We start from the raw sequence: 17637 nt of genomic DNA on the forward strand, positions 1-17637 counted from the left end.
TGACCTATTGTGGTTGTTACTTCTGCACTTTGAAGTTGGGGGCTGACGTTATTACGGTAAGTCGTACCTTGGCTCCCAAATGCCTTGGGAGTCGAACGTTCTGGCTCCTGAACAATCGAAAACTGGAAGTGAGTGTTCCGGTTTTGGAACGCTTTTTGGGAAGCTGAACATCCGGTGAGGCTTCCGCTATTGTTTCCGGCATGCCGGAAGCCGCGCCTTGGTTTCCGAATGTTTTGGAAGTCAAACGGACTTCCAGAACGGATTCCGTTCGACTTCCAAGGTACGACTGTATTAAGCAGTACTCGAAATCTCCCCCAAGTGGCAATTAATACACGACAGGAAACGAGAATTCAGGGTGATCTCTTAACAAATAAAGACCACCCGGCTGGGTATCTCTTCATTTTCTTTCCAGGATAAAATCTTCCACACGGAGGGATCGACCAAGGGGGAGCAGAAGCTGAGCTGGAAAGAGCGCTTTGGCTACCGCCGCAACAGAACCGAGAAGGACCAGGAAAATGCAATGGAAAAAGCCTTTGTGGAATTGGCCACCGCCTGCCAGGCCGTGATCTGCTGCAGAGTGACTCCCAAGCAGAAAGCCCTCGTCGTTCAGATGGTCAAGCGACACAACAAAGCCATCTCATTGGCCATTGGAGATGGGGCCAATGATGTCAACATGATTAAAAGTGAGGCCTGCTCCCAGGAGCCCGAGAAGACTTGAGCTTCTAGGTCAGGCACCCCCAAACTCGGCCCTCCAGATGTTTTGGGACTAAAACTCCCATCATCCCTAGCTAACGGGACCAGTGGTCAGGGATGATGGGAACTGTAGTCCCAAAACATCTGGAGGGTGCCTGTTCTGGGTCTTCAGCTGCAATGCAGGAATCTCCGCTAAAGCATCCATGACAGATGCTGGCTGTCAGAAAGTTCTTCTGGATTTTTAGTCAGAATTCCCTTTCTTATTACAGTGGTACCTTGGTTTTCAAATGCCTTGGTACTCAGACAACTTGGAACCCAAACGCTGCGAACCTGGAAGTAAGTGTTCCGGTTTGCGAACCTTTTTCGGAAACCGAACGTGCTCCGTTTTGAGTGTTACGCTTCCGTTTTGAGTGTCACACTTCCGATTTGAGTGTTACGCTTCCATTTTGAGAGTTACGCATTTTTGCAGCTCTTTTTTTGTTTTGTTTTTGACTGTGTGGAACCCAGTTCAGCTACCGATGGATTGATTGCCGGACTGCAGTACATTGTTTATCGCTTTCATTTTATGGATCGATGGTCTCGTTGGACAGTAAAACCCACGTTAAATGGCTGTTTTAGGGGTTGTTTTTAAAAGTCTGGAACGGATTAATCCGTTTTGCATTCCTTTCTATGGGGAACCGCGCCCTGGTTTTGGAACGCTTTGGTTTTGGAACGGACTTCCGGAACGGATTAAGTTTGAGAACCAAGGTACCACTGTACTTGATTCCTCCCTGTCTGTGCTCAGCCTCCAGACATGTCCTGGAAGACCCTTCTCCCTCTGACCTCCCTGCCTCAAGCACCTCCCAGCTCGGCCCTTCCCCATCGCCCCACCACCAAGACCTGGGCTTTAAACCCTCACCTTCTCCATCTTCACTGGAGAGCTCCTGGGCTTCTCTTCTCCTGATCCAGCCAGTCCCTGACATAGAACACAGGAGGGTGTGTGGTCTGTGGAGGGGCTGTAGTCCAAAAAGCAGAGCCTTGATGTCCCAAAACAGAAGTCAGGAGGGGGGGGGTGCACATTCTATCTAATCCAGAGGATTTCAACCTTTTTGAGTCCATGGCTCCCTTGCATTCTTTCTGCGGCACTCCTGTGAAGCTCAGGAGCCCAGTTATGTTACCCCTTGCCTTTTTCGAACACCCTTAACCTCCTCTCCTCTCCCCTCTCCTTGGGCGTCCTCTGGGCAGCTGCTGGTCTCTGAGCTGCCCCCCCCCGGCTCCAAAGGGAGGCGCCTCCTCACACTGCCTCCCAGGGACCTGGCACTTGTCTGTCTATTCCCAACAGCAAGGGCTGGCGGACTGGCTGGCTGGGCTCCCTCACCCACTTGCTTGCTTACTCCGAGGCCGCCCCAGCTCCTGGCACCCAGCACCCCCTGGCCAGCCCTGTGTGACATTTTAATGTATTTTAATCTTTGTTGGAAGCCGCCCAGAGTGGCTGGGGAGGCCCAGCCAGATGGGCGGGGTACAAATAATGAATTATTATTATTATTATTAATTATTATTATTATTCACCTGCGGAGGTTGTAGCCAGGGCTGCTGCAACAAACAGCCATGCAAACCTTTGGGAGGCAGAGACACAAGTGGGCATCAGAGGAGGGCGGGAAGGAAAGAGGGACAGAGGCCAGAGTTGCGCGCAGCACCCCTGACCGTCATTCAAGGCACCACAGGGTACCATGGCACATGAGTCGACCTTATCGATCGCCTTCTTTCTCTCCAGCTGCCGACACCACTGACCTTATCGATCGCCTTCTTTCTCTCCACTGACCTTATCGATCGCCTTCTTTCTCTCCAGCTGCCGACATCGGGGTCGGGATCAGCGGGCAGGAAGGGATGCAGGCTGTTCAGTGCAGCGATTATGCCCTGGCTCAATTCCGCTACCTGGACCGACTCCTCTTTGTCCACGGCCGGTGGTCCTACCTCCGAATCTGCAAGTTCCTCCGCTACTTCTTCTACAAGACCTTTGCCGGCATGATGGTGCAGATCTGGTTTGCTTTCTACACGGGCTTCACAGCCCAGGTAAGAAGGGATGGGGCCCAGGGGGATCACCTAGCATCCTCGTCTCACACTGGCCAATCAGATACCTGCAGGGTGACCTCAGGCTCCGAACACAAGAGCTATCTCCTGTGCACTCTTTCAGCTTGCAGCAAGTGGTGTGCAGAAGCATTACTGCCTCTTGACTGCGGAGGCGAATAGCCATTGATAGACTTCTCCACCTCCACGAATTTGTTTAATCCTCTTTTAAAGCTATCTAAGTTGGCAGCCGTCACTGCCTCTTGTGGCAGTGAGTTCCATAGTTTAACTATGCACTCCACATGAATTTTAAGGCGTTCCCCCCCCTGCCCTCTCCCTGCAGTTTGTACCCTTTCATTCTGCCGTTTTGTTCGCTTCCGAGGTGATATGGTACTGTGCATGATGACCTGTGAGGCAGAAGATCCTGGGTTCGAGTCCTGTGTTTTCATTTTGTTTTATTCTTTAACTGTTGTTGCCCCTGCTCGTGGCAAAACCAGAAGCAACTATGGGGTATAAATAATAATAAGAAGAAGGTGATGATGATTGACAACCATTCCCCCCCCCCCGGCCCAACTGCACAAGCCAAGCACTATTCGAGGGCATCATGGGAGGGAAATGGTGCCTGATTAATAAATGGTGGTGAAATGTGATGTTCTCTTTTTCCAGCTGTGTGAAAGAGGGGAGGGAGGGAAAGAGAGATGGAGAGATGGAGTGAGGGAGAAATAGAGATTGGCAAGAGAGAAAAGGTAAATTGATAAGGTAGCATGTTCTCCATAAAATGCATATACCTTTTAAGCCAGAAATGGCCAGTGGTCAAGAATTATGGGAGTTGTAGTCTGACAACACCTGGAGGGTCACCGATGTCCCCCATCCTTGCTATGAGAAGGTCTTGTTCCCTACTGCATTCAAGAGGTGAAAGGCATGCTCTCTTCAGAAGAGGCATTCACTCCTGAGCGAAGGGGATGCCTCTTCTTAGTTCAGCGATGGCGAACCTTAGTGAACCTCCAACTGGACCGTAGTTCCCAGCAGCTGGCATGGGCTGGATGATAGGAGTTGTAGTCCAACGACATAGGGAGGGTCATAGGTCCCTAACACCGGTTGCAAAGTTATGTGAAGGAAACCCATCTAATCCTCTCTGGTTTTGCTCTTCCATCTCAGCCGCTGCTGGAGGGCTGGTTCCTTGCCCTCTACAATGTCTTCTACACTTCGTACCCGGTGTTGTGCATGGGCTTGTTTGAACAGGTAAGTCCGCCATTTCCATAGATGCGTTTGCTACCCAAACCCACTCATCCCATTCTCCTCCATTACACAAGGAAAGCTCTGCCCTTGGACCAGTCCAAAAAGGGGGGGGGAGGTGGTCCATCCATTCCTGCATCCTGTTCCCATAGCGACCAACCAGATGCTTGTGGCACGAAACCACCAGCCCTATCCCAAGCAGTGACCCCCCCCCCCCAGCAATTGGCAATCAGAGACACCATGCCGCTGATCCCACAGGGAGCATTCAGGGACCAGGGCAATGTAATAATAATTATTATTATTATTATTATTATTATTATTATATATTTATTTATTTATACCCCACCCATCCGGCTGGGTTTCCCCAGCCACTCTGGGCAGCTCCCAACAGAATATTAAAAACACAATAAAACATCAAACATTAAAAACTTCCCTGTACAGGGCTGCCTTCAGATGTCTTTTAAAGTCAGATAGTTATTTATCTCCTTGACATCGGACGGGAGGGTGTTCCACAGGGAGGGCGTCACTACTAAGAAGGCCCTCTGCCTGGTTCCCTGTAACCTCACTTCTCGCAGGGAGGGAACCGCCAGAAGGCCCTCGGAGCTGGATCTCAGTGTCCGGGCTGGACGATGGGGGGGGGGGGGTGTTGGAGATGCTCCTTCTGGGATACTGGGCCGTTTAGGGCTTTCAAGGTCAGCACCAACACTTTGAATTGTGCTCAGAAACGTCCTGGGAACCAACGTAGGTCACCAGAGTGGTGCATGCTCTAGTTATCTCTTGCTTGGACTACTGCAATGCGCTCTATGTGGGGCTACCTTTGAAGGTGACCCGGAAACTACAATTAATCCAGAATTCGGCAGCTAGACTGGTGACTGTGGTTCTGCGGTTTATTTTAAAAGTTGGTTGCTACCGTGTTTCCCCTTTTTTAAGACGTAGTCATTATATAAGCCATAGCAGGATTTCTAAGCAATTGCGCGATACAAGCCATACCCCGAAAATAAGACATACTGATAGACCCTTCACCCACTAGCAATAACCCCCCTCCTGCCAGCCAACTCCCCCCTTAAAAATCTCTCCCCATTTTGCTGTCGCTCCACAGACACGTATTTCCTTTAAAAGCTTGTAAAAATGCACCGAACAGCCGTAGCTGCTGGCTGCCGAAGCCTTGTGATTTCCCTTCCCCGTTTCTGAGAGCATTTTTTTAGCCAAGCTGTGTAAGCTCTACTTGGTGAAGGGGAGAAAAGTGGGGTGGGGAGGAGATGAAGGCACGAGGAAGAAAAGAGGGGCGATTGAAGAATGCAAAGGCTGTTTTCCCTTTTAGGGAGAGACCTCCGTGCGCGCGTCTGTCTCTCTCCCCCCCCCCTGCGTCTCTCTCTCTCTCTCTCTCTCTCTCTCTCTCTCTCTCTCTCTCTCTCTCTCACACACACACACACACACACACACACACACACAGCCCACCTCTCGCTTCCCCCCACCTTTCCCTAAATTCCCTTCCATTCAATGCACGTTGATTTCCTCTTAACGGGAATCTCCCGTGTCTGATTGTTGTCTCATTGCTTTTACCGGGCATAAAGCAGCCTTTTAAAAATCCTGCTGCAGTTTTCTTTCTACCTTATGCTGCTTGGTTGTCTGTGGAGCTGCCCCTTTAAGGATTTGTAAGTAGTCTGGATCGCAGTCCTTGCCTTGGGGACTTTTATTTATTTATTAAGGACTTTTTCCTTTGCTGTTTGCGAGCTGCTAAAAGGAGCTGCTAAACGCTGCTTTACACAAAAGTTAAACTGCCGGTCCTAACAACACGTGCTTCCTCACCTCGCTGGCTCAATTGCTTCTCAATTGCTACCATTTACCAAGTCAGCAATCTTAATTGCTGCTTAGCTGGCTTCTTTGTTCTCAGCAGGTAGCTTCTTTGCTATCAGTGATAGCACTGCAAAGTGCTATGTTGTTGGAACTTCAGACAGTCTTGCAGTCTTGGGCAGCTGGCTGGTAGAGATCCTTACTTGCTTTAGGTATAGGCTACTGCTAGGACTGTATCACACAGATAGATTCCATTATACTGGTTTAGATTTAAGAAGCTCCAGTGTAGCAGATTGCTATTAAGTGAGTCCCCACCTTGGAGGAGAGAGAGAGCAGCCCTTTGCGAACATCCCAGGGCCGGGGAGAGAGGGCTGCACCAGGGACGCACACACCTCCCTTCCCTCAGACTCGTAATAAAAATACCAGTAAGACATCCCACCAAAAATAAGCCACCCTATGGTTTTTTGAGAAAAAAAAGTAATAAGACGGTGTCTTAAAAAGGGGGAAACACGGTAAAGACACTCTTCTCCTGTCACCTCAAATACCCAGTTACCCTGGCAGCCTTCTAAATCTCCAGTCTCTGTTCACACCTCAAGGCGGGGTGGGGGTGGGGTGGGGGTGGGGACGACAGTTCTCTTGAATTGCCAATGGCCCTTAATGGCCCTATATATTTTTCTTAATGACCCCAGCTTGGCTAGGTCATTTTGCATAAGCTAGCCCACGAATTCCACTGTAGCTTGTATGTTCCCTTCATGAAATGCCGGATTAAACCATGTGGGAGGCCGCTAGGGAGTCAAAATTTGGTGCCCCCTCACAAATTATCTCTTAATAAGTGATTGTCATTTTCTTTCAAGATCAAATTGATATTATTTTGAACCGCTGTTGCGGGCACTGCCCTTTGCATCCCAAATAATCAAAAACTTTCTAGGGTTTAGGGCATGGGTAGGCAAACTAAGGCCTGGATGCGGCCCAATCACCTTCACAATCCGGCCCACGGACGGTCCGGCAATCAGCGTGTTTTTCATAGAATCATAGAGTTGGAAGAGACCACAAGGGCCATCCAGTCCAACCCCCTGCCAAGCAGGAAACACCATCAAAGCATTCCTGACATATGGCTGTCAAGCCTCTGCTTAAAGACCTCCAAAGAAGGAGACTCCACCACACTCCTTGGTAGCAAATTCCACTGTCGAGCAGCTCTTACTGTCAGGAAGTTCTTTACATGAGTAGAATGTGTCCTTTTATTTAAAATGCATCTCTGGGTTATTTGTGGGGCCTGCCTGGCGTTTTTACATGAGTAGAATGTGTGCTTTCATTCAAAATGCATCTCTGTATCCACAAGAAAAATAATTGACCCTTCTCTCTTTCTCTCCTCCTTTCATTCAGGACGTGAGTGCCAAGAAAAGTTTGCAATTTCCCGAGCTCTACAAGGCGGGTCAGAAAGACCGTTTCTTCAATTTCCGAATCTTCTGCCTCTGCTTCATTCATGGCTCCTTCGTCTCCTTGGCTAACTTCTTCATCACTCTGTGGGCCATGGGAGACCATTCTGGCACCCATGTTGTTGGCGACTACCAGTCCTTTGCCATGGTAATAGCAACCTCCGCAATATTCACCGTCATTGCCGAGGTGAGTGTTTGTGTGTGTTGAATGTGTGGGAATGTTCAGGGAGGCAGGAGAGGCTATATTGTTTGATTACAGTGGTACCTCGCAAGACGAATGCCTCGCGCAACGAAAAACTCGCCAGACGAAAGCGTTTTGCAATCTTTTTGTTGACTCGCGAGACAAAGATTTCTACGGCTGCACTTCGCGAGACAAAGGTTTTTTGCGGGGTTTTTTGTTTTGTTTCCTTCTGCCGCGGCAAACTGCGCTTCGCAAGATGAAATGATCGCAAGACGAAGCGACTCACGGCACGAATTAATTTCGTCTTGCGAGGCACCACTGTATATCCTTTCCAACTTGTGTTAGCAAGTTCTACAATTTAGCAGAGTAACATTCCCCTTTTAAAACTTCCACAGCGGATGCCTTTGCTCAGGCTCGCTAAAGCCTCTAAAATAAGTTTCATTGATCATTTCCCCTTTAAAGGTAAACGGACCCTGACCATTAGGTCCAGTTGCAGACGACTCTGGGGTTGTGGCGCTCATCTCATTTTACTGGCCAAGGGAGCAGGCATACAGCTTCCAGGTCATGTGGCCAGCATGACTAAGCCGCTTCTGGCAAACCAGAGCAGCGCACGGAAACGCTGTTTACCTTCCCGCTGGAGCGGTACCTATTTATCTACTTGCACTTTGATGTGCTTTCGAACTGCTACGGTAGGTTGGCAGGAGCAGGGACTGAGCAACGGGAGCTCGCCCCGTCGCGGGGATTCGAACCTAGTCCCTCATAAAAAGATAGACACGACACAGTCTCCTATAAAAGTATAAAAAGAGTTTATGACATCGAGCCCTACATATATTAAGCAAAACAGAAACATCGTCACCTACTCTCACCCCCATCCCCTATCTACCTTGTTTTCCCTCTTTCTTCTTAAGTGTCTTAACAAATGAAACTGATTTGCAAAAATGATGCATGTTAAAATATGAGAGACACTGCACACACCTTTGTAATTCAAGAAATCTTTAATCATTTTTTTAAAGAGTTTACTCACACATTCTGTTCACAGATGGATCCCAGAAGGCAGACTTAAGTTACAAAAGTAATATAGCTGGAATCTATCACATAAAGAGACGGTCCCTTTCTCCTCTCTTGGCTGGAAGCCGAGAGAGCATCTTTGGCTAAGCAGATGTCGCTTCTTCTACGAATGTAGTCAGAGAGAGAGAGATGGCTGACCAGTCCTGCTCTTGGGTTACCTGAGCTGGTGAGGCCACGCCCACCTCCAGTCACATGCAGAGGAAGTCTGTCCCAGCCTAGGAGGAAACAGGAAGTTCCGACTGGCTGGTCCAGACACCCCCTTTTTATGTCTACTCTAGGGATGTTGTACTTGACTGCTCTCTGTTTCACGTCCCACGGGATGTGATGAGTGATTTAAATCATCATTTAAATTGATTTGATTCAACTCAGATACACCCTGGTGCCGAGCAACATCCCTGTGGCTGCAGATTTGTCAAAGCACTTTGCTCCACTGACCTTCCTTTCTGTATCTCCCCTGGCAGAGCATGATGGAAGTCAAATTCTGGACCGTCCTGTACGTGCTGGCTATTGTCATCAGCATCGCTTTCTACTGCCTTTTCTCCTATGCCACTCAAAGCTTTCAAGCCTTCGAGACGGCCCCTGTCGCTTTCCAGTTTCCCGGTAAGAACCCCTGGAACTCTCCCGGATCTCCCACAACACACAAACGGCAACTGCTTTGTGGGACAAGGAGGAAGCAGGGAGGTGTGAGTGTCTGGAGGCGGTTGGAGGATGGATGGCGGCTAACAGATTGAGGTTGAATTCTGACAAGACGAGGCAGGCAGGTGTGGAGGATTCCCTGGTCCTGAATGGGGTCACTGTGCCCCTGAAGGACCAGGTGTGCAGCCTGGGAGTCATTTTGGACTCACAGCCATCCATGGAGGCACAGGTCAGTTCTGTGTCCAGGGCAGCTGTCTCCCAGCTCCATCTGGTACACAGGATGAGACCCTACCTGCCCGCAGACTGTCTCGCCAGACTGGTGCATGCTCTAGTTATCTCCCACTTGAACTACTGCACTGTGCTCTATGTGGGGCTACTTTTGAAGGTGACCTGGAAACTGCAACTATTCCAGAATGCGGCAGCTAGACTGGGGACTGGGAGCGGCCACCGAGACTACATAACACCTACATTAGCTCCCAGTATGTTTCCAAGCACAATTCAAAGTGTTGGTGCTGACCTTTAAAGCCCTAAACGGCCTCAGCCCAGTAGACCTGGAGGAGCATCTCCACCCCCATCGTTCTGCCCAGACACTGAGGTCCAGCGTTGAAGGCCTTCTGGCGGTTCCCTCCCTGCGAGAAGCCAAGTTACAGGGAACCAGGCAGAGGGCCTTCTCGGTAGTGGCACCCGCCCTGTGGAACGCCCTCCCACCAGATGTCAAAGAGAAAAACAACTACCAGACTTTTAGAAGACATCTGAAGGCAGCCCTGTTTAGGGAAGCTTTTAATGTTTAATAGATTATTGTATTTAAATCTGTTGGAAGCCACCCAGAGTGGCTGGGGAAACCCAGCCAGATGGGCGGGGTATAAATAAATTATTATTATTATTATTATTATTATTATTATTATTATTATTATTATTATTATTATAGTATTGGTGGGGCAGATCTATGTGGGCCATGCTGCCTGCCAGCGCCCATTGGGACTGGTGGGGCAGGAACTAGGGAGCCCAACCAGAGCCCTACGTTGGCCAAAAGCTTCCTGCATTGCAGGGGGGTTGGACCAGATGTCCCCTTCCAGCTCCACTAGTTGTATTATTATATTTTATGAATTGGCTGAAATACCCCACTTGGAATACTGTGTCCAATTCGGGGCACCACAATTTCGGAAGGGTGTTGAGAAACTGGAGCGTGTGCAGAGGAGGGCAACCAAGATGATCAAGGGTCTGGAAACCAAGCCTGATGAGGAACGGTCGAGCGGTTCCAACTGAGTCCGTTCCCTGTCCAACAGCTCTTACCATCAGAAAGTTCTTCCCGGTGTTGCGCTGGAATCTCCTTGTCACTTGAAGCCATGGGTTCGAGTCCTACCCTCCAGAGCAGGAGAAGACAACCTTGCTCTATCCTCCCTGTGGCAGCCCTTGAGATATTTGAAGATGGCTGTCATATCTCCTCTCAGTCTCCGCTTTCCAAGGCTCAACATACCTAGCTCCCTCAACTGTTTCTCAGGCGGCTTGGTTTCCATTTTGGTTGCCCTCTTTGGCGAAAGGTTTTTGCATTGCAAGGAATTTGTCTACATGATCCTCACGGCCCCTTCCCAATTCTACAGTCTTAGGACCCCATGATTCCTCTGCGCACATTCTACCTTATCGATAGCTTTCTTAAATTGTGGTATCCGGAACTGGACATGGTATTCCAGATGTGGTCTGACCAAGGCAGAATAGAGTGGGACTATGACTTCCCTTGATCTGTTGATGCAACCTAGAATAGTATTAACCATTTTTGCTGCTGCATCACACTGTTGAGCTTGTGGTTTACTAAAACCCTTGGATCCTTTTCACATGTACCCGTAAGTATGAATGGCAGGGAGAGTTCTAGCCTGCATATATATATAATTTCTATGAGATATTTTTAAAGGCCCATTTCTTCCTAGCACTGCACTTGAGTTTCCTTTGCAATTGGTCACTCTTTTCTCCTCCAGCTGCCACCAAGAATGCGCTGACAGACCCACTGTCACTCTTTGTGGTCCTGCTCTGCGTTGTGGTGAACACGATACCCTCCCTCACGGTGCGCTTTGTGCGGAGTTTTGCGGGCCCCACAACCATGTCGGAGGTGAGTGTGGTTTGGCAATCTCCCCAGAGTTGGGTGCTGAAGGACAGCACCAAAGCGTTTAGCCCTTAGAGCAGGGGCCCCCAAACTAAGGCCCGGGGGCCGGATCCGGCCCAATCACCTTCTCAATCCAGGCCACAGATGGTTCAGGAATCAGCATGTTTTTATATTAGTAGAATGTGTCCTTTTATTTAAGGACACATTCTACTAATATAATCTCGGCTGATCGCCGAAGAATTGATGCTTTTGAATTATGGTGCTGGAGGAGACTCTTGAGAGTCCCATGGACTGCAAGAAGATCAAACCTATCCATTCTGAAGGAAATCAGCCCTGAGTGCTCCCTGGAAGGACAGATCGTGAAGCTGAGGCTCCAATACTTTGGCCACCTCATGAGAAGAGAAGACTCCCTGGAAAAGACCCTGATGTTGGGAAAGATTGAGGGCACTAGGAGAAGGGGACGACAGAGGACAAGATGGTTGGACAGTGTTCTCGAAGCTACGAACATGAGTTTGACCAAACTGCGGGAGGCAGTGCAAGACAGGAGTGCCTGGCGTGCTATGGTCCATGGGGTCACGAAGAGTCGGACACGACTAAACGACTAAACAACAACAAGTCTCATTCAGCCCGTTAAGAAAACGGGCGCTAGAGGTGCGACGGGGCCGCGGCCTTCCCTCCCTTTCTGCGCTCGGCCACGGGGCGCGCCGAGAATGCAATTAAACCAAGTGCTCTCCTGTCATGTCCCGCGGCCGAGCGCAGAGAGGGAGGGCCAGGTAGGGTTGTCCTCCCATGGGCCAGGTAGGGTTGTCAGGAGGCGGAGGCGGCGGACCAAGATGGCGCCATCTTGGTCCGCCGCCACAGGGGAACGGGAGGTAGAGGGTTGAGGGGGGGAGAGAGCGCGCACGTGTGTACGTCCCACCTCTTCGTCCAGTCCCTGTGTCCATGGGGCACATGTGCATTAGCGCAAACCCAGGGACACAGGGAATACTGGACGCAGAGACACAGGGACTTTATTATATAGGATGCATCTCTGGGTTATTTGTGGGGCATAGGAATCCGTTCATATTTTTTTTTCAAAATATAGTCCAGCCCCCCACAAGGTCTGAGGGACAGTGGACCGGCCCCGTGCTGAAAAAGTTTGCTGAACCCTGCCTTGGAATCCTTTGGTGCAATCTGTTGGGAAGACGGGTTCAATGGCCTTCACTAAAATCAACACAAAACGATGTGCCAATGTGCTAAGTTGTGCTAAGTTCAGCGTAATTCTTTAGAACCGATCAAAGCGTTCCAGCTGTTTGCTGGAAGTGTGAAAAATATGAAGGGACATTTTATCATGTTTGGTGGACTTGTAAAAAAAAAAAAGCCAAGAAATATCAGATGCAACATCAATGCAGAAGATTTTATAGCCTAACATTCGATTGAAGCCAGACCTTTTCCTGCCTAGGAATAATGGATACGCAATTAGAAAAAGACTGTGGGATATTATTTCAAGACACGGCCACAGCGGCAAGACTTTTCTCTGAACAAAGATGGAAAGATTCTTTATGAACTACGATTATTTGACTTAGCTGAGGTGGCAAAGTTGACATGTTTAATCGGAGAAAAATCATTGTCAATATTTGCTAAGGATTGGAAACTCCTTATAGCCTTTTTGTGCGGAAAAGAAAACAAACTTATGATACGCAGGTTTGAGGATTGAGGGAAATATTATTATTAAGAAGTTAGAATTACAGCCGTACCCTGGTCTTCGAACAGCTTAGTTCTCAAATATTTTGGCTCCCAGATGCAAAAAACCTGGAAGTGACTGTTCCGGTTTGCAAACAATTTTTGGAAGCCAAATGTCCGCCGGGGCTTCCGATTGGAAGTGCCACCCGCACTTTGGTTTCCGAACGTTTTGGAGGTCGAACGGACTTCTGGAACGCATTCCGTTCGACTTCCAAGGTACGACTGTAATGTATATCATGGGGGGAATACATGGTAAGAAAAGAACGCGATGGAAGGGTGAGCGAGGGGTCAACAGAAATGGGAGATTTGCTCTGGTGGCCGATTAAAGGAATTTGCAAAATTTGAAAATTTAATAAAAAGGTTATGCAAAGAAGTAAAAAAGAGAGAAACACTTCCTGCTTTACACCCTAGAGGTCCCAGGCCCGAAGGAAATCAGATTAGCCTCAACTAGGGCCAGGGCCTTTTCAACACTGGCTCCGACCTGGTGGAACGCTCTGTCTCCTGAGACCAGGGCCCTGCGGGACCGGATTTCTTTCCGCAGGGCCTATAAGACAGAGTTGTTCTGCCTGGCATTTGGTCTGGAGCCAACCTGATCCATTCCCCCTTTTCTCCCTTTTCCTTTGCCTTCCGTATGCGGCTGCATTTTAAATGGCATTTTAATTTAAATTTTAATGTTGTATTTAATCTTGTTTTTAAGTTCTGTCTTAATCCATCGTTTTATATCTAGCGTTAGCCGACCTGAGCCCGATTTTGGCTGGGGAGGGCGGGGCATAAATAAAATTTATAATTATTATTTATTATTATTTTCAGGTTCTGCAAGCCCGGGACATGCAGGAGAAGCAAAGGGCAGTGGAACTGACCTCTCACATCCGAAGGAATTCGCACCTGAGACGTTCCGGCTATGCCTTCTCCCACAAGGAAGGTTACGCGGACCTCATCTCCCAAGGAGCTAGTCTGCGGGGCAAGGGCCCCCGTGTCCGCAGCCAACTGAACGGCTTTGGCGGCAGCCCCAAAGACAGCCTGTCTGCAGATGGTGCCTTTGCGGAAAAGAAGACCCATCTCTGTTGACCAGGATGAGACCTCTGTTGACCTTGGTGTGTGTGTGTGTGTGTGTGTGTGTGTGTACTAGTAGCAAAGCCATAGGGACCAGTGTCGGATCATCTTCATCCCTTGGCATCTGAAGAGGGCTCCCGAGAAACTGAAGCACAGTCCGCAGGAGACCGCAGCTCTGAGTTCGAATCGCGGCGCGCCAGACGTTTCCTTGCTCGGAAATCGCCGCTGTTTTCACACGGGCGCCTGCAGACATTGAACGATGACTCTGTTGTCCTCTCGCACCGTAATTGTGGTGTGAAATAAGACATCGACGTTGCAAATACCCATTCGGGAAGTTCTGGGTGGTGTGATCTGAAACTTTATTCCCCACAGAAAGCATTCCAATCGCCTGATTCATATGGTTGTTGTTGTTGTTTTAATTCAGAGGCACTGAATTCAGAGCTGCCGGCAGAAAGAAGAAATGGCTTTTCCGATTCACCTCTGAGCACAGGAGTCAACTTCTAGGGGCCAAGGGATCTTTGCACCCCTCAAAAAAAAATTGAGGAGGCTGGACCCTGCAACGTTGATGTGCATTGCCAAATGGTGTGTGTCCAAAGAATCAAAGTATTCTACAGTTGGAAGGGACCCCCAAAGGGCATCTAGGCCAACCCCTTGCAAATGCAGGGACCACAGGAATTATTTTTGTGCCAAAATGCCTCTTAAGAACACGAGAGTGCCTCTCGAGACCGGCATCCTGTTTTCGACAATTACCATCTCCAAGTGTCATTCATAACCCAATAAGAGCCCTGACGGATGCGACCCGAGTTCTGTCTAATCCAGCATTCAGCTACAAACTGTCGGGTGTCTGGGAGAATCTCACAGACTGCAAAGGCCTCTAGCCTCCCCAAGTTGCTGGACCTCAGCATCTGTTGCTCGGAGGTAGACTGCCCCTATATCTGGGTGTTCTATGTCCGGCAGTTTTCAATATGTGCCTGGCTGTGCTTGAAGGTATTTTAAAGCACCGCATCATAATTTTCCAGGGGCTCTTTTCTGCCGTAACATTAGTTTTCAATCACATTTTTTTGCTCGAGTTCCTTGCTGCAAGAAAAATGGGAGGTGCCTTTTTTAAAGAAAGAAAGAACATTTAATTTTTGTGAAGGAACACCACCTCCAGCAGTAACCCGCTTGACAAAGCTCCATGAAGGTGTTTTTTAAAAAAAATAAAATAAAAATTCTTATTATTATTCTCTTAAATAGAAAAAAAAATCAGGTTGCATTGCTGCTGCATTACTGGCAAGAGCCCCTAGAGGGCACCCAAGCGACACAGCTGGTGTTGGCTGTTGCACATAAGACTGCCCTCTGCTGGACAGATGCAGTACTGATACAGAGCGAAATCTCCCAAGACTGTAGCAGTTTAGCTGATTGGTTATTATGGGATGGAGGGGGAAGCCTCACAGCAGAATCTCTGATGCACAAGGGCTTCAACTCCAAACAGAGGTTCTGTCCAGAGGCATCCGCCCCCCCCCTTTTGCACTCTCCAGCACTTTGAAATAAAACTGATTTTGGGAAAGAAAAACAAAAAAAAATTCTGACTGGTCCTCTGTTCTTTGGGCTGTGCGCCACAGATCTGTCGTCCGCAGGAAGTGTGTTCTGGGGGTTCCTGGGCAGTGAGCAGGATTCCTCCTCTGGCAGTGTTCGAAAGGGCAGACCAGACCAATGTGTTAGATATAACCTTCATATCGCGAATCTTCGGCTAGAGGAGAGGGGGGCAGCTGCCATTGGTGGCTGGAGCTCATTGGACACGGATGGGGTAGGAGGCAGGGAGCCGGACAGCAGGTGGCGCTAGAGGCAATGAAAATTTTGAGCCAAGGGCTGCGAGCTTTGTCCGCATCCTCCTCCTCCCTCCTGTTGAGGTCTGCAAAGGCAAAACTTAGACTAAGGAGGAAGGGTGTGTCAGGGCCAACCCTGGACTGCTTGCCAGTAGGGAAGAAGGCAGGCAGCTGCTGGGGGCGGGGCCCAGTTTGCCCTTATAGATCGGCCCCCTTTGCTCCCTCGCCTGGCTAGAAGCTAATAAACTTTCACTGGGAAATCAGCAGGCGAGAGTGTATGGGTTGGTCCTTAGTCTTATAGCTTTACCTTAGTCCTACTCAGAGTAGACCTGTTGAAATCAAAGAGCGCGTCTAAGAACCTTGTTTTCTTAATAAGGGCAATGGCGCCCATCTGGGAGGTGCCAGAACTGCTGTTTTAGGGGTTGTTTTTAAAAGTCTGGAACGGATTAATCCATTTTGCATTACTTTCTATGGGAAAGCGCACCTCGATTTTGGAATGCTTTGGTTTTGGAACAGACTTCCAGAATGGATTAAGTTTGAGAACCAAGGTACCACTGTAGTGACCCCCCCCCCAAATAATATGTGCCAGCAATAAATAAGCAAACAAATGAATAAGATGTGCCAGCAATTCCCCCCCAAATTAATTCGTCTTTCTAAACACTGCATCGCAAAATTCAGAGCAGTGCACATTTCAAAGGCGGCTGCCGTGTTTCAGATTGCAAAGCGTGAACATGAATCCAGAATGCGGCAGCTAGACTGGTGACTGGGAGCGGCCGCCGAGACCATACAACACCGGTCCTGAAAGACCTACATTGGCTCCCAGGACATTTCCGAGCGCAATCCAAAGTGTTGGTGTTGACCTTGAAATCCCTAAACGGCCCTGTAGACTTGAAGGAGGGTCTCCACCCCCATCGTTCTGCCCGGACACTGAGGTCCAGCTCCGAGGGCCTTCTGGCGGTTCCCTCCCTGCGAGAAGCCAATTTACAGGGAACCAGGCAGAGGCCTTCTTGGTAGTGGCACCTGCCCTGTGGAACGCCCTCCCATCAGATGTCAAGGGGATAAACAACTACGGAACTTGACTTTTAGAAGACATCTGAAGGCAGCCCTGTTAAGGGAAGTTTTTAACATGTGGCATTTTAATGTATTTTAATCTTTGTTGGAAGCCGCCCAGAGTGGCTGGGGAAACCCAGCCAGATGGGCAGGGTATAAATAAATTATTATTATTATTATTATTATTATTATTATTGTAGCATCAGTGGCAAAAGTCAACGACACAGTGAACTGCAGGAGCTTAGTTGAATGACCAAAAAATAATTTATTGAAGAAACCCAAAAGCTGTAGGAACATACAAACACACATGGAACAGCAGATAGCAATAAAAAAAACCCAAATAGAATTATTTTCTCTCTCTCTTAGTTTTCCCCCCAGTTTTTTTTCCCTTTTTTGGTTTCCTTTCAAAAATCAGTCGAGAAGTTTCAAGCAGGGTTCTCGAATGCTGAAAACCAGCTCCAAGCAACATTCTTATTCCCCACCCCAATCCCTCATAATGGTGGTGTTTTGGTTTTGGTGATATATATATATAGTGCCGAACAACTAAGACTTTGAAAAAAAAAAGAGAGCTAAAGATTAAACTGACATTTTGAAAAATAACCAAAGTATAGAATGGCAAAGACACAGAAGGAAGAGCGCATAAATACGTGTTACCCATAACATTAAAACAAAACAAAAACCAGCGAGTTTCCTAAGCCACCTGGGTAAAGAGAAGCAGGAATGAAACACAGGAGCATAAACTGGCTCTGGAATTTTGAAACAGAGTCGTTTACGTTGCTGCAAAACAGCCTTCCATGCCCATTTGGTAACAAAACC

At 48.6% G+C, this 17637-nt stretch overlaps 1 protein-coding gene across 2 annotated transcripts in view; it reads left to right on the forward strand.

Annotated features, from left to right (window-relative positions):
* The window catches only part of ATP8B3 (ATPase phospholipid transporting 8B3), an 82980-nt gene extending 67471 nt beyond the window's left edge, over window positions 1–15509 (forward strand). For both annotated transcript variants that reach the window (XM_060275298.2, XM_088673074.1), the window contains exons 22-28: window positions 413–683; window positions 2522–2745; window positions 3898–3981; window positions 7153–7392; window positions 8916–9054; window positions 11064–11194; window positions 13721–15509. In XM_060275298.2, coding sequence (XP_060131281.1) covers window positions 413–683; window positions 2522–2745; window positions 3898–3981; window positions 7153–7392; window positions 8916–9054; window positions 11064–11194; window positions 13721–13978 — 1347 coding nt within the window. In that variant the 3' untranslated portion in view covers window positions 13979–15509. The remainder of the gene's footprint in view (window positions 1–412; window positions 684–2521; window positions 2746–3897; window positions 3982–7152; window positions 7393–8915; window positions 9055–11063; window positions 11195–13720) is intronic.
* The last annotated feature ends 2128 nt before the right edge of the window (window positions 15510–17637 follow it).

The sequence above is a fragment of the Zootoca vivipara genome, chromosome 6 (genome assembly GCF_965207765.1).
Source record: "Zootoca vivipara chromosome 6, rZooViv2.hap1.1, whole genome shotgun sequence".
In the NCBI taxonomy this organism is placed as follows: Eukaryota; Metazoa; Chordata; class Lepidosauria; order Squamata; family Lacertidae; genus Zootoca; species Zootoca vivipara.